A 16,215-nucleotide genomic window follows, 5' to 3' on the forward strand; every position below is an offset into this window, starting at 1 on the left:
GATGGATGGATGGATGGATGGATGGATGGATGGATGGATGGATGGATGGATGGATGGAGTGAGATACATATTGCTTTCTACAATCTGACTACACTAAAAATCTTTTTATACTCCTCGCTCTTTTTATTTGGAATGCCCTACCCACAGTGTGAGACGATTAGCCCCTGAGGGTGAGGGGGAAAAAAAAGATTGTGGGCTTCGTCTCGTAAGAAAAGAAACAAAAAGTAATGCACAAAGTGTTGCGTGCAGATATGGCTATATCAGCAAAACAGTTTAAGCAATATTCCGAGAGATAAAAAGAGAAAGTGATGTTCTTTAAGGAAGATCAGAAGGTTCATGGCGCATCGTTTGACGTGTTGTTTTCACGGTCTGTTCTGGTGGACGTCATTTTTCTGCTGAGATGTCAGCAGTATCTTGTTTGACACAACCGTCATCTCGTCCCTGACCCAGCCGTAATCCTTCTGTTCTGTTGCACAAGATAAGAATAAGCAAGGCAAAGCAGCAAGCAGACTGAGCAGTAACATTATGAATAAGTACTCATTAGAGAACGCATGATAACATATATATATATACAATTTTTCTAACAACGTGGGTTTGGTAACCGGCTCTTTATTTCACAAAACAAGAGCTCAACATATGTGTGTGTGCTCCAAGCAAGCACCCTGGATCGTAACCCCCCCCCGCTGCCTTCACGGCTTCGCGAGACAATCAGAAACTACTGAAGTCTAACATACACGTTGCTACTCTAAATAAACTATATGTCAAATAACTAAAACATAATTATTTAAATACCAAGTTTATCAAACCATCTGTGTCACTCCAAATCATTAAATCTCCTGACTTCGTAAGTCAGTGAATGGAACTCATTGTCAGTGAGGCTCCAATTATTCCACAGCCCTAGTGCGCCCTCATGCGTTTTAAAGTGAAAATAACATGTGGTGATCAACTATACTAGTAAGTAATGTGTTAATGATTAAGTAAAAATTTGTGAATAATTTCACATATAAGTCGCTCCTGAGTATAAGTCGCCCCAGTCCGAAAAATATGGTACACACGCATACACACACACACACACACACACACACACACACACACTATATATATATATATATATATATAGTGATCCTCGTTTATCGCGGATAATTGGTTCCAAGACCACCCGCGATATGTAAAAATCTGCGAAGTAGTGTCACCCTTTTTATAAACATACATACAGTCTTATGCAAAGGTTTGGGCACCCCTGATCATTTTCAAGATTTTCAAGGTGACGGGTATCTGAAAATCAGAGCAGAGCTTTAACTCTCAAACACCTGGTGACAGAGGTGATGAAACGGGAAACACTTCCTTAAAGTCGGCCTTAATAACTTTTGAAATTAAGATTAGCCGCAAACAGGTAGTGTTTCAGTAGTGGTCAGGTGTCCTTGAGCATCCGGCATTGTTTGAAAATGAGAATGATCGCTAGTTTCAATCCCTGCTATTTGTACAAATTATTTTCAAAACGCATTTTTATTTTTTACATCAAACTTGAGAAACTTTCCTTCATTTTCAGTGGGAACAGTGTTGTTGGTCTCCTTTTTTTGCTAGTGCTTCATAGTCTGGAGTAAAATTTGTTGTGGTATTTCTTAGGATAGAGCCGAGGTGTTGGTCCATTAACTTAGATCTGTCACGAGTCTTTGTTGATGTTCATGTGGCTGAACATCTTGCTCACACACGTAGGTCAAGCCAAATTGACCACTTTTTTTTTGTTTTTTAAACACTCGGCACTGAGTGTCCACCTTTCTTTTCCTTGGTCCACTCATTTTAATGGAAGGATTCCAGGGGAAGGTTTGTGGGTGGCTTCAGCGTAAAACTATTTCTGAAAGCTCAGTGCGCAAATTACGAGAATGCTGACGTCACAGCCCACACTCGAAATTCGGCACTGATAGAAATAGAGCGCGGAGTGCACTTGTGAGTGTGCACTGAGCTTTCTGACACGGCTTTCGGGAGTAAATGTGCGGGCAACAAATAGGCAGAATAATTGTACGGTATGTTGATGTTATGATGTTATGTGTTAAAAACTTCATACATACTAAGTCACTCCTGAGTACAAGTCGCACCCCCGGCCAAAGTATGAAATAAAATAGCGACTTAAAAATACGGTATATTCTCTTACAAATGATAAACATTAAAACGCCTGCAGCGTACAGTGTGGCTTAGACGTATGTGAACAAAATAAGATTTTCCCCTAATTTTAGTTAGTGCGGCTTATAGTCCACAAATTGCGTTACTTCTTTACATAGCCTTTTTGTTTTCTTTTGTTCAGACAAATTGTGTAGCTCTTACCTTAAAACTTTTTTCCGACAGTTTCAGCGGCAACTTCCACCTTCGTCAGGGAGTGACTTTTTCACATATATACCTATATATATATATATATATATATATATATATATATATATATATATATATATATATATATATATATATATATAATATATATATGTCAACAACAACAACAATCAAAAAGACAAAACTAACGTACCAGGTAAACAAGACAAAAAACAAAACAGGCAATTCCACATTATATCACAACTGAATAATTAAGTGGCTTTGCGCTCTCTTGACTAACATAGTTAAGTAAAGGTGTCTACTTCTTCAAACTCCTCTGCCATTTCTCTGAGAATGTAAGTTAGTTTTACCTATGATTTGTTAGTTCCTTTAGGCAATGGACTTTGCGGTACATCAATTTTTTCCAAAATAATGCAATCACCCTCCTGGATCATAGCAGTCCAAAGTCAATCAAAACAAACTTACTTGTGCAAACCAGAAAGGTAGATGCCCAACACAAAAAGTTTCACTTGTCAAGGTGTACACTAATTCTAACAATAGATGCCATAAACCATCTTACCTCTCTCCAGTACCTTTGCAATTTAGAACATTCACAGACTCATTGAAAAAGGGAACCACGTCTATCTCAACATTTAATGTAAATTTCTGAGATAATTGGAGACACTGTTCAATTTAATAGATGTGATATACATTCTCATCAATCATTTATAGTGCAGTAACCTCATTCTTGTGTTAACAATTTGTGTCTGAGCTTTGATGCATGTTCTGTCCCATTCTTCCTCTGTTACAACCACCCCTAAATCAGAGTTCCAAGCCTGCAATCTATCAGTCGAAGATTCGTCAGGGAGTAGTAAACTCTGTAATGAGGGATGGTGGGACCTCAGCAGAACAACATCCTGTATCACAGTGTTGCATAATTATTAGGCAGCTTGTTTTCCACAGGGAAAATGGGGGAAAAAAAGAGATGCAACTCTAAAAAGTAAAACATTGTAAAAAGTATTTTAGAGGGATGCAGCTACCAGAAACCCATTATCTTCCAGTGCTACCATATTCCGGAACTTCAGAAGTAGGTGTTAAGTGCTCAGAGACATGGCCAAGGTATGGAAGGCTGACACCTGACCACTACTGAACAAAACATGTTGAAACGTCAAGATTGGGTTAGGAAATATCAGTAGACAGATTTTACAAAGATCTTATGTTATAATTATTTTTGCTTGTAAATCTTGTTAGACTAGAGCAGGGGTGCTCAAGCTTTTTCAGCTTACGAGCTACTTTTAAAATGACCAAGTCACAAAGATCTACCCACTACAATAAAATAAATAAATAAATAAATAAATATAATAGTGTGTGTATTTTTGTAACGCACTTAGAAAATGACATTGTGAGAAAAAGGTCCAACTCCTATTCCGTATAAAAGTGATACGTTTTTGGCTTCTTACTTGGTCCAGCAACCCCACTCATTTTTGATGGTCTTAAACTTTCTTTTGTTTAAAAGTGCGTTGATAAGCTTATAAACGTTGGCGGTTTGTGTGTGCGCAGCCGTTAAACATGCTGCGGTGAGGGGTTGTAGTCACTGTCTATTGCGCATGTGCGGTTCACTGTGATTGCCTCCCGACAGGCCTACCTGTATGTCAATCAAGCGATGGGCTGGATTCTAGCAAACATCATTTTTCTTTTGTTTTATTTATTTATTTATTTTAAACGTCATGCGATCGACCAGTAGTAGCTTGGCGATCGACTGGTCGATCGCGATCGACGTATTGAGCACCCCTGGACTAGAGTATATTTATTCTTCTGTAACCGGTTCGAGCACAAGTGTGTTGCGTGGGTCACATCTGTTTTTCTCAAAGTGTCTCCAGTGCAGCTCTTGTTTTGGGAATGTCCTTGCAAGATTTTTTCTACTGTGACAAAGAATGTATTGAAACTTTCAACTATCATTTGTTTGTTCGCTATCTGCTTGTTTTGTAGATTTAAGTAAGTGACGAGCGGTTCCTTGTAGTTTGAGTTTTGTTGTAGTATTAGTATTGTAGTAAAGAATTCAATTTTCTACTCTCAATTGGTTATTTACCTTTTTTCTTTAGGTCTTGTATTTTATAAGTGACATTTCAGTTTTTTTCTTTCGGTATTTATATATCGGATTTTTCGGACTATAAGTCACGTTTTTTTTCATAGTTTGGGAGGGGGGCGACTTATACTGAGGAGCAACTTGTATGTGAATTTTTTCACAAATTTTCAAAATTCAAAAAAAAAAATCATTTGGAACTGCGATGTAGCAAGGGATTACTGTAATTTGAATTTCAAGTGACGTCAGCGGCGCGGCGTGGTGGTTGTTTACATAAAGGACAAAGTTTCGATCACGGGATGACGAAGATGACGAACGGCCACGTACTACCGGCACGTGCTACCAGCATCATGAGCGGCTTTGTTTGTGAGTGACACGGAGGACGAAGAGTTTGAAGGATTTAGTGATTTGGAGTGACACAGAAGGTTTGAAAAACTACTATGGCTTTTACACACGCCCGGTCGTACTCTACGGACCTCTCTTTCACCTCCGTGGATGGAAGTTGGGGGCCAGCGCTCGGCCGGGTGGCTGTCCGGGGACGGTGGATCGGGCTTGGGCATGGCTTTTACGCATGCCTGGTCCTATTCTATGGAGCGCTCGTCCACCTCCATGGCTGGAAGTGCCACCTCCGGGGATGGAAGTCCACGCCTGAAAGTCCACGCCTGGAAGTCCACGCAAAAAGTTGGGGCCTTGTGGCGGTGAACTATTTATGTTCTAGTTATTTGATATATTTTATTTCATGTAGCTTCTTGTATATGTTTTTATCGTAGAGTTGAGTAGTTGTTGGCTCGTTGAACTCTTGTTTTGTTAAATAAAGAGCTGTTTACCAAACCCACGTCTTTCCTGGTACTTTGTTAACGCTACAATATAGTTATATACTAGATCTGTGGAATAATGACGAGGCTGACGTCAGCGGCACACGCGCGGCGTTGACGAAGAATTTGATCAATGGATTTAATGATTTGGAGTGACACAGATGGTTTGTAATATTATTGCTTATATAATAGTTATTTGACATATAATTTATATATCGTTATATGGGCCTGTGGAATATTTTGAAATGCAAGCGACGTCAGCGGCGCACACCCGGCCGGCATTGTTGACATAAAGGACGATCGATGGATTTAATGAATTGGAGTGACACAGATGGTTTTATAAACGTGTTATTCATGTAATAGTTATTTGAATAACTCTGAATGTTACGTCAGGCCCGTTCTCAGCTCTTCGTTTGTGTTTATGTCACGTTAGCATACCTATCGTTTAGCCTGTTGTTGCTCGTTCATGTCTGTTCTTGGTGTTGGATTTTGTCGAATAAATTTCCCCCAAAATACGACTTATACTTCGGAGCGACTTATAGTATATGTTTTTATTTTTACCTTATTGTGCATTTTATGGCTAATTCCGGAGCGACTTTTAGTCCGAAAAATACAGTAGGTTGTTTTTCTTTTTCCAGGCTTTCGCTAAGGTTTTATTAAAGCGTGGAGCTGAATTATTATTTTTGCTTTTATCCATTACCCTAATTAATGGGCAATGTTTATCATACAGCTGTAGCAGGATTTTCAAGAAGCATTCATATGCTGAAATGGCATCAGTTTCCTTGTAAATCGTACTGCAATCCTGTACTTATAGTTGCTTTTCTAAGTCTTTTATTGACTTTTCTATTTTTTCTTCTTCTGTAAAGGACTTTGGTAGGGTGTGTGCGCCCTTTGTTTGATCATATTCACAGATAGAAAAGACTGGGTGGTCCATAATGTCACTTAGGTTTTGAGTTACCACCATTTATTCCTTTATTTATTACGTTTGTGAAAATGTTGTCTATGCATGCCACGATTTATGGTAAAAAAAATACATCACAGGAGCAAGGCAGTGAGTTCAGTTGTACTTTATTCTACTATTTAATCATCTGCTACATTGTACTCGAAATTGTAATCGATATTAATACGCAAATCCATCAAACAGTTGGGCAAATTCGCCATTAAACGTTACAGGTTCCCTCATGTCATTTTCTCATCTCATGCCATTTTAGAGGGTCTTAATGCTGTTTTTTTGTACAAATGATAGTATTTACAGGACTGTCTCAGAAAATTAAAATATTGTGATAAAGTTATTTATTTTCTGTAATGCAATTAAAAAAAACAGAAATGTCATACATTCTGGATTCATTACAAGTCAACTGAAATATTGCAAGCCTCTTATTATTTTAATATTGCTGATTATGGCTTACATCTTAAGAAACCTCAAAATATTAGAATATTTCCGCAGACCAATTTAAAAAAATATATAACAGCAAAACAAAAGCAAACATTTGAAAATGTCATTAATTCACTCAGTACTTGGTTGGGAATCCGTATGCACAGATTACTGCATGATTGTGGCGTGGAATGGAGGCTATCAGCCTGTGGCATTGCTGAGGTGTTATGGGTCAGGGATGATAATCTTATTTTCTGTCCTGTCCATGGGAATACGGCTATTTTAGCCCATTTCCCGGGCACGTCTGTGAACAGTGGCTTTTGATACTTGGACTCCAGCTTCAGTCCACTGTCTTTGAAGCTCCCCCAAATTTTGGAAGCGACTCTTCTTCACAATGCTATTAAGGGTACGGTCATCTCTCTTGGTTGTGCGGCGTTTCCTGCCACATTTCCCCCTTCCAACAAACTTTTTGTGGATGTGCTTTGAAACTGCACTCTGTGAACAGCTTGCTCTTTGAGAAATTTCTTTTTGTGTCTTACCCTCCTAATGGAGGGTGTCAATGATGGTCCTCTGGACAGCAGTCAGATCAGCAGTCTTGCCCATGCTTGTGATTTAGTTTACTGAAGTTACTTTAGTTTACTGAGTGTTTTTCAAGGCTCAGGAAACCCTTGCAGGTGTTTTGAGTTAATTAGACGATTCAAGTGGTTAGTTGAATACCCTACTAGTATACTTTTTCATGATATTCTAATATTTTGAGATAGGATATTTGAGTTGTCTTAAGCTGTATGCCATAATAAGCAATATTAAAATAATAAAAGGCTTGCAGTATTTCAGTTGGTTTGTAATGAATCCAGAATGTATGACATTTTTGTTTTTTTAATTGCATTACAGAAAATAAAGAACTTTATCACAATATTCTAATTTTCTGAGACAGTCCTGTATTTATTAATGGCGGTGGAGGGTTGTATTACATACAGTCCTCTGATTGTTTTACCGCCCCGATCTACGTAAAACATAATGTCTTCTGATTCGTTCATCGAGTCTACATATTATGCCTGTATATTACGGTGGAAGCCTGTGGTAGAAGCCACACAAAACAATTTTACAGATTTTGGAATTCGGTCCACACAGAAGGTGAACCTTATTAAAAGGCGCACCTTCGTTTTTTGAGAAAACTAAAGGCTTCTAAGTGCAACTTTTGGTACGGAAAATAAGTTAAATTAATCAATTAAAATTTTTGCTGTGGAAAATTTATTTATCCACGCATTTTTCCACAGGAATTCCCAAACCAGTTTTACCGCAATCCTAGTGGGCTGCATGATATTCTGAGGTAAGTACAAATCTGATTTCTCCTGCTTTCTTTGCATTTTGAAAATAAGGGTGCACACATTTGCCACATTGCCAGTGGCAAATTGAATTTGGCAGTGGTGAGTAGGGCTGGGGATTCCCCATACGTGAATGTCGGGGAAATTGTAAGTCAAATGAACCAGATTTAATTTGAATATACTACGTGTATAAAGACCTATGAACAAGTCAACATAAAGCCTCTCAGAACGTGTCGTGTTTGCATATGTTGGTGACTGATGAAAGAAAATAGACGCGACAGGGATCTTTAGTTACAGAGAGGCTGCCAATTTCTTGCTCAGCCATAAAACGGCAAATCATTTTCGTTTTCGATCATGTTAATTAGGTTATAATGTAATGCAGAGGTTTACTTATTACAATTCTGATACTATTTTTAGTCACTGAGGACAATTAGGGGACATGAAATATTTCAGCTTCCTTGGTGGTGTAACAAACTAAAAAAAAGTAGAGTAATTGTTGGATTCTGTCCACAATTTAGGGAGCGCGTTCTCTGCGCCTCACGGCAAAAGCCTTTGCCAATCACCTGTTATCCAATTTACTCACTGTGTGCTCGCTTGATTTCTTCAGATTTAGGAAAATGCAAAGACACTGAAGCAGAAATTAGACTTAGACAGATTGGTTGAGTTCAATCACAATTCTTGTTCAAAAAGCTCTGTTTTCAGGAAAGTACAATACAGCGCTGGGCCCTTCAAGAGCGGAAAGTCTCCATTCAGAAAAGGCAAAGTCCAAGGTTGTTAGATCAGTTTTATATTCAGTAGCACATTGTGGGCCGGGATTGATGGGCGATGAGTCTTCGGGGTGGGGCAAGTTCGAAGGAGAGTCTGCTTGCATGGGAGTGGTGCTGATTATGGGCGATTCGGTGTGGAGGTGGGGGGCTCTTGGTGTGTGTGTGTGGAGGGGGGCTGTTGTCTTCCATCCCGTCTTTCGGCCTTGGCGATCATCTTTGGCCGAGTTCTCGGGTGGGGGCTGTTGTCTTCCCTCCCGTCTTTCGGCCTTGGCGATCATCTTTGGCCAAGTCTTTGGTTGGCTCCTTCTGGCACCTGCTGGTTTTATCTCCACGTGACCTTCCTGTGAACATTCTTCTCCAATCTTGGACATACTGCTGGATTCTTTTAATTTTGTCATTTTGTACGAAATTTTTAGCTTTTGGCTGTGACATCATTAATCTATTGCTGTTCTTTTGATACATCATGTCTTTGCTTATTCTTAGTCTAATCATGCTTCCAACCGTATCTTTTCTTTGTTAGGGAAACTATTTCCCTCTGTGCAGAACATTCAGTAGTAATCAAAAACTGGCGTCTAGCATTAGTCAAAACATAAGATACAATCAAGTACTGAACGGTCAAGACGACTCTGGCCGTGTCCATGATTCAGAAAAAAAACATCAGGCATGCATTACACAGTTCCTTAAGGGTCATTAAGCTATTTAGGCAATATATCAAAAAGTCATTTGTTATTTCAAAGTGCTCAGAAATATATCAGTTCATAAAGTTATAAAAACCTTTCTCATCACCACTTATCAAAAATGTCTAGTTATGTCTTTTTTATTGATTTGGTGTGTAGGTATAATTATATGCTTAAAATGTTTCTTTTATTTATTTAATATGTTTTTGTAGCTAGGCAGGACTTTTTGTATTTTGACCCCATTTCCTGCATAATGTAAAAAATAAAGAAAAAGACGATAAATGTATAATTTGTTCAGATTTGTTAAACGATCCGTGTTTGGGGGTGCCTTGTACATTTTCGCCGAGGGCATTCATCAGGGATGAGAATCTTCCGCGGATCCGCGGATTTCCGTGTTTTTTTCCGTCGGGAGTATCATTTTCGTGAATCGTGTAGATCGTTGAAAAAATTGTTTTATATGGGGGGGGGCATTTTATATGGCAGTAGTATTGCGGCAACAGCCGCCTTTTTTTGGCAGCATTTTGGCGCTACTTTCGTGACATCATTTGCCTACTCATTTGCCTAATTAGCAAAATGGCGAAGGTTTTAGAGAAAAAAGACGAGGATCGTGCCAGGGAAATAGACAAGTCAAACACGATCAGGAACTGCTTCATATGGGCATGGCTTGAGAGCTGTGTCATCTTACAACTCGGAACACAAAGACGCTCTTAAAGCAATGCAACAGTGAGCGCCCGGCGCGCTGCGGTTGCGCGATCAGACTAAATTAAACTGCCTTCCCCCAGACCCCGGCTACTTTTCAGTGTTTTTTTTCATTTGCCGTTCTCATCCCTCATTCATTGGTCGAGGGTCGGGCCTGGGCTGGAGTGTGCTCATGGAGGGAGCAGAACCCAGGGGAAAATGTTTTTGCTAAAATCTTGCTCATGAGACAAATTTGACACCAATTTTAGATCCGCACCTAAAACTCATAATACTGTCACTTTTGTTACAAATGTTTCTCATATTTTTCCTAAAATTAAAGGAAAAATAAGGAGACAGTATTATTTTTAGAGGAAGTCAAACTACAAACTTAAAGGAGCTACATTGGAGATTGATTGATTGATTGATTGATTGATTGATTGATTGATTGATTGATTGATTGATTGATTGATTGATTGATTGATTATAAACACATTACACAGAAGGTTAAATATTTGGAAGAAAAAAAAATCATCAGTTAACCTACATCAAAATCGTTAAATGTTCAAATGGAGTTATTTAGCTCCATCCCCTAAATTTTCAACATATTTCATGTACAAGTATTACACTAGTAGGTTATTTATATACAAAATTAATCCCAAAGCAAAAGCAGACAGAACAAAAACATGCTCCTATTGACACAAATATAATTGTTGTTATAAGTTATTTCAAATAAACATACTATATACAAAATCAAAATGTACAAGAGACCGATATAAGTATAGTGCAGTGGTTCTTAACCTTTTTCCTTGTTCACACCCCATTCAATTCACCAACCAGTTCTCGCACCCCCTTCCAGAATTGATGAAAAGCAATATTAATATCATAATTATCATGTGTAAGTAACAAAACCATCATGTATTTAATTCTTTATTTACATAACTGACAACAAAATAATGCATTGCAGGATTACAAAAATCAAGATTACTTTCATACTAGGAAAAAACAAACAAAAAAAACATTGTGCATGGTGTGTTGTGAATTATTATGGTTGAGCGCCAAACTCAGGGACTTTGTTGCTGTTGCTTTCCATTTATGATGGCATCAAATCTTGGTGTCTTGGTGCTGAGTGCCACTCGCATGTCGTGTTGAGGATCCAGCCGATTTCTGGTCTTGGTTTTGATGTGAAGCAGACAGGAAAATCCAGTCTCGCAGAGGTAAGTAGTCGCGTAAGGCACGAGCACAGTGAGAGCCTTCTTTGCCAGTGCAGGATATGTTTCCAACTGAGAATCCCAGAAGTGCTCCAAGTGACCATCGGCAAACTCCATTTGGATTTCACGATTGTTTCTCAGTTCGATGAGATCTTCCTTGACGTTGCTATCATCAACAACATCTTCTATATTCTGCTTAAAAGGGTGCCGGATCCAGTCGTCACAGGGTTGTAGTTCTCCACACGAGAAGTAGTCATCAAATGAGGTGCACAGTATCTGCAGATGTTCAACAATTTTTGAAACAAAATCTGGATGTAGGGAAGCATCCTCTGTGACTGTATCTTCAAGGGAAGGAAAATGTGCCAAGTTCCCTTTCTTTACACGCCTAATCCACAAAACAATTTTGTCTTTGAATGTAGCCAACTTCTCACTTGCAATCAGAATGTTCATCCCTCTTCCTTGTAGTGAGCGATTGAGCTCATTGAGTGCTGTGAACACATCAGCCAAATAGGCAAGCATTTGAACAAATTCAGGATCGTCAAAATGTCCAGCAAGTTCTTGTCCCAGTCCGTTGAGAAACTGCTGAATTTCTTCTCGCAATTCAAACATACGAGATGGCACACGCCCACACACAGCCACCTCACTTAGGTATGGTACAACAGCGCAGTGTGTTCCTGACCCGCTTCCTCACAAAATGACTGAAACAGTGATTCAGAGCACGACCACGAATCATATTCACAATCTTCACACAAATCTCCAAAGTCTTTTCAGGTCTGGGGGCAATGTTTTTGCTGCAAGAGCCTGCTGATGAAGAAAGCAGTGGGTAATCTTCAGGTCAGGAATTTCTGTTCTCATCAATGCCGCAAACCCTGAACGATTGCCCAGCATGGCTGGTGCACCATCAGTACATATCGAACCAATCCTGTCAAGATGAAGTTGGTATCTTGTGAAGAATTCTTTTGTCATACTGAACACATCTATAGCATTCGATGTTGTCTTCAGTGAGTGACAGAAGAGAAAACTTTCTTCCACTTTATTGTTCTTCACGTACCAGACTAATACCAGTAGCTGACAACAATTTGACATATCTGTTGACTCATCCACTTGTAGGCTAATTTTTATAGGACTGGCCTTGATGTCAACAACAACTTGCTCCAGGATATCATCACTCATGTCGACGATTCGGTTACGGATTACATCATTTAATAAAGACACTTGTTGCAGTTTTCTCGCAGCTTCCTGACCGAGAACAGTCTTTGCCATTTCAAGGGCACACAGCTTGATCAATTCCTCGGCAATTGTATGGGGCTTCTTTGACTTAGCTACCAGGTATGCAACTTCATAAGAAGCATGTAGCTGTTGGTGAAAATCCGTGTGACAGCAAAGTGCCGGCACGATCAAACCTAGCTCTTTTGACTCGTAATGTTGCAATATCATTCCCTGCATCCTTGCCACCATGTCTGTTCTTAAAATGTTCATCGAGCTTTGATGGCTTCAAATTTGCATTGGAGAACATGGTGCTGCATAGGATACACTGTGGACGTTGTGTACCATCCTTCTCAGTAACACACGTGAAACCATACTGAACATAGTCATCATTCCACTTTCGTTTTTTGGACATACTGAAGATAAACCTGGAAAACAATAATTTTGTTGTTTTTATGTGCAAGAGGGAGACAAAAGGCAAAGCTCATTAATTATTATAGCATGGCATTCTAATTATGAGAAAAGCGTATTACTACTAAATATACAGCACGAGGCAGTACACATATACATACCTTCTTAGGTCTACCTCGGCTGGTGACTGAAGAAAAACTAACAGTGTGGAGCCGAAGCAGGTTTATGCAGTGAGTGACACGTACGAGACACGTTGTGATCAATGTTTTCTGCGTAACTGTGTTCTGAAGCATACCTGTCAAAATCATGTTAGTTTTTATTGTGTATTGTTATTCGTTTAACAGTACTTAACTTTATTACTTACAAAAATGAATTAAAACTACATAAAATACAAATAATAAATAAATAAAAATGATTACCATATTTTTCAGACTAAAAGTCGCTCCGGAATATAGGTCGCATTAGCCATAAAATACACAATAACGTGAAAAAAACATATACAAGTCGCTCATGGATTATAAGTCGCATTTTGGGGGAAATTTATTTGACAAAATCCAACACCAAGATCAGACATGAACGAGCAACAACAGGCTAAACGATAGGTATGCCAATGTGACATAAACACAAACAAAGAGCTGAGAACGGGCCTGACGTAACATTCAGAATCATTCAATAACTATTACATAAATAACACGTTTATAAAACCATCTGTGTCACTCCAATTCATTAAGTCCATCGATCGTCCCTTATGTCAACAATGGGTGCGCGCCGCTGACGGCACTTGCACTTCAAAATATTCCACAGGCCCATATAACGACATATAAATTAGAGATCAAATAACTATTATATAAACAATAATATTATCAAACCATCTGTGTCACTCCAAATCATTAAATCCATCGATCAAATTCCTCGTCCTTTGTCAACAACGCCGCGCGTGCGCCCTGACGTCAGCCTCATCGTTATTCCACAGATCTAGTATATAACTGTATTGTAGCGTTAAAGTACAAGGAAAGACGCGGGTTTGGTAAACGGCTCTTTATTTAACAAAACAAGAGGTCAGTGAGCCAACATCCACGGAACTGTAACGATAAAAACATTCAAAAGTCAAAAGTCAAAGTCAGCTTTATTGTCAATTTCTCCACATGCCAAAGACACAAAGAAACCGAAATTTCGTTCCCCCCTATCCCACGGTGACAAGACATGGCCCACAACAGACAAACAAGTAAACAAGTATAACAACAGCGTGCTGAATAAATAATGAATAAATGACACAATAAATAAAATAATAAATAAATAAATAAATAAGAGGAGCAAAAAAGGAGCAAGTGCGCGTACAGCAGACATTCCAGAAAATAGCGCAACAGTGCCGCACGCTACGCAGAAGGGGGTAGCGAGTTCAGGGTCCTAACAGCCTGGAGAAAGAAGCTGTTGGCGAGTCTGGTGGTGCAGGAGCGCAGTCTCCTGTACCTCTTCCCAGAGGGCAGAAGGTCAAACAAAGAGTGAGCCGGGTGACTCACATCTCTCGCAATCGAGGTTGCCTTGCGGGCGAGATGGGAAGTGTAAATGTCCTTCAGGGAGGGGAGCGAAGCACCAATAATCTTACCAGCCGTATTCACTATGCGCTGCAGGGCCTTCAAGTTCTGTTCAGTGCAGTTACCACCCCAGACAGCGATGCGACTGGTGAGGACGCTCTCAACGGTGCCACGGTAGAATGTAGTCAGGACTGCCTGAGGAGCACATGCACGCCTGAGCTTCCGCAGGAAGTACAGGCGGCGCTGAGCTTTCTTTGCCAGTGACGAGGTGTTTGCGGACCAGGAGAGGTCCTCACTGATGTGCACCCTCAGGAACTTGGTGCAGCTCACCCTCTCCACCACAGCACCATCGATGATCAGCGGCAGGTGTTTTGTGTGACCCTTCCGGAAGTCAACAACGATTTCCTTGGTCTTGTTGACGTTCAGCAGGAGGTTGTTGTCCCTGCACCACGTGGTCAGAAGGTCAACTTCCGACCTGTACCGAGTCTCGTCGTCCTTCGTGATGAGACCCACCAGAGTCGTGTCGTCAGCAAACTTCACTATGCGGTTGTCGCTGTAGGTCGCAGTGCAATCATGCGTCAGCAGGGTGAAGAGCAATGGACTGAGCACGCAGCCCTGGGGGGCCCCCGTGCTCAGCGTGATGCTGGCGGAAATTTTGTCGCCAACACGCACCACCTGAGGCCTCTGACAGAGGAAGTCCAGTAGCCAGTTGCAGAGGGAGGTACTGAAGCCCAGATCGTCGAGTTTGCAGATGAGTCGCTGCAGCACAATGGTGTTGAAGGCAGAGCTGAAGTCCACAAACAGCAACCTCACATAAGAGTCCTTTCTCTCCAGGTGGGTGAGGGCCGAGTGGAGGGCAGAGCAGATGGCATCCTCAGAGGATCGTTTGGCACAGTACGCAAACTGGAAAGGGTCAATGATGGGGGGGGGAGAACGGATTTGATGTGCTCCATGACAAGCCGCTCAAAGCACTTCATGATGATGGGCGTCAGTGCCACGGGGCGGTAGTCATTGAAGCAGGACGGTGCAGGTTTCTTCGGCACAGGAACGATAGTGGCAGCCTTGAAACACGAGGGGACGATGGCCTGCTTCAGGGAAACGTTAAAGATGTCCGTGAAGACACCCGACAGCTCCCCAGCGCAGTCCTTCAGCGCTCGACCCGGGATGTTGTCAGGGCCCGCCGCCTTACGGGTGTCAATAGCGGCAAGCGCCCTCCTCACACCGTCGGCAGAGAGGCGCAAGGGCTGCTCGTGTGGGGGGGAGTGTTCTTCAGCGGGCAAGTGCTGTTCTGGGCGTCGAAGCGAGCAAAGAAGCGGTTCAGATCGTTTAGCAGACGGACGTCGCCCTCACAGCTCCTCGGTGCGGGCTTGTAGTCCGTGATGGTCTGAATGCCCCGCCAAAGGCTACGTGCGTCCTTGCTGTCCTTGAAGTGGGTGGAGACCTTGCACGAGAACGCCTTCTTCGCTTCTTTGATGCCTCGGGACAGGTCGGCCCTCGCTGTCCTCAAGCCAGCCTCATCCCCCGCTCTGAAAGCCTTGTCCCTGGCCCTCAGCAGTCTGAGGACAGCCCCTGTCAGCCACGGCTTCCAGTTCGCTCGAGTGACGACAGATTTCGAGCAAGTCACATCATCGATGCACTTCGTGATGTAAGAGGTAACAGAGTCAGTATACTCCTCTATGTCCGTCCGATCGTTGTAGGTGGCTGCCTGCTTAAACAAGTCCCAGTCAGTGGTGTCAAAGCAGTCACGAAGTGCATCGGAGGCACCCTCAGGCCACACCCGAACCCGCCTCCGAACCGGCCTGGATGCCTTCACCAATTGTCTGTATGCGGG

General features: G+C 41.2%; 1 protein-coding gene across 15 annotated transcripts in view; it reads left to right on the plus strand.

Moving 5' to 3' along the window:
* rad17 (RAD17 checkpoint clamp loader component) overlaps positions 1-16,215 on the plus strand; it is a 183,008-nt gene that overhangs the window by 51,338 nt on the left and 115,455 nt on the right. For 14 of the 15 annotated variants that reach the window (XR_011086589.1, XR_011086588.1, XM_068650069.1 and 11 more), the window contains one exon: positions 7,855-7,907. Coding sequence is in view for 13 of the 15 variants with exons in the window: in XM_068650069.1 (XP_068506170.1) it covers positions 7,855-7,907 (53 nt within the window). In the remaining 2 variants the exon portion in view is untranslated. Of the gene's footprint in view, positions 1-7,854; positions 7,908-8,604; positions 8,673-16,215 lie in introns of all 15 variants that reach the window. The other variant, XM_068650073.1, reaches the window with a different exon arrangement.

The sequence above is a fragment of the Syngnathus scovelli genome, chromosome 3, assembly GCF_024217435.2.
Source record: "Syngnathus scovelli strain Florida chromosome 3, RoL_Ssco_1.2, whole genome shotgun sequence".
Classification (NCBI taxonomy): domain Eukaryota; kingdom Metazoa; phylum Chordata; class Actinopteri; order Syngnathiformes; family Syngnathidae; genus Syngnathus; species Syngnathus scovelli.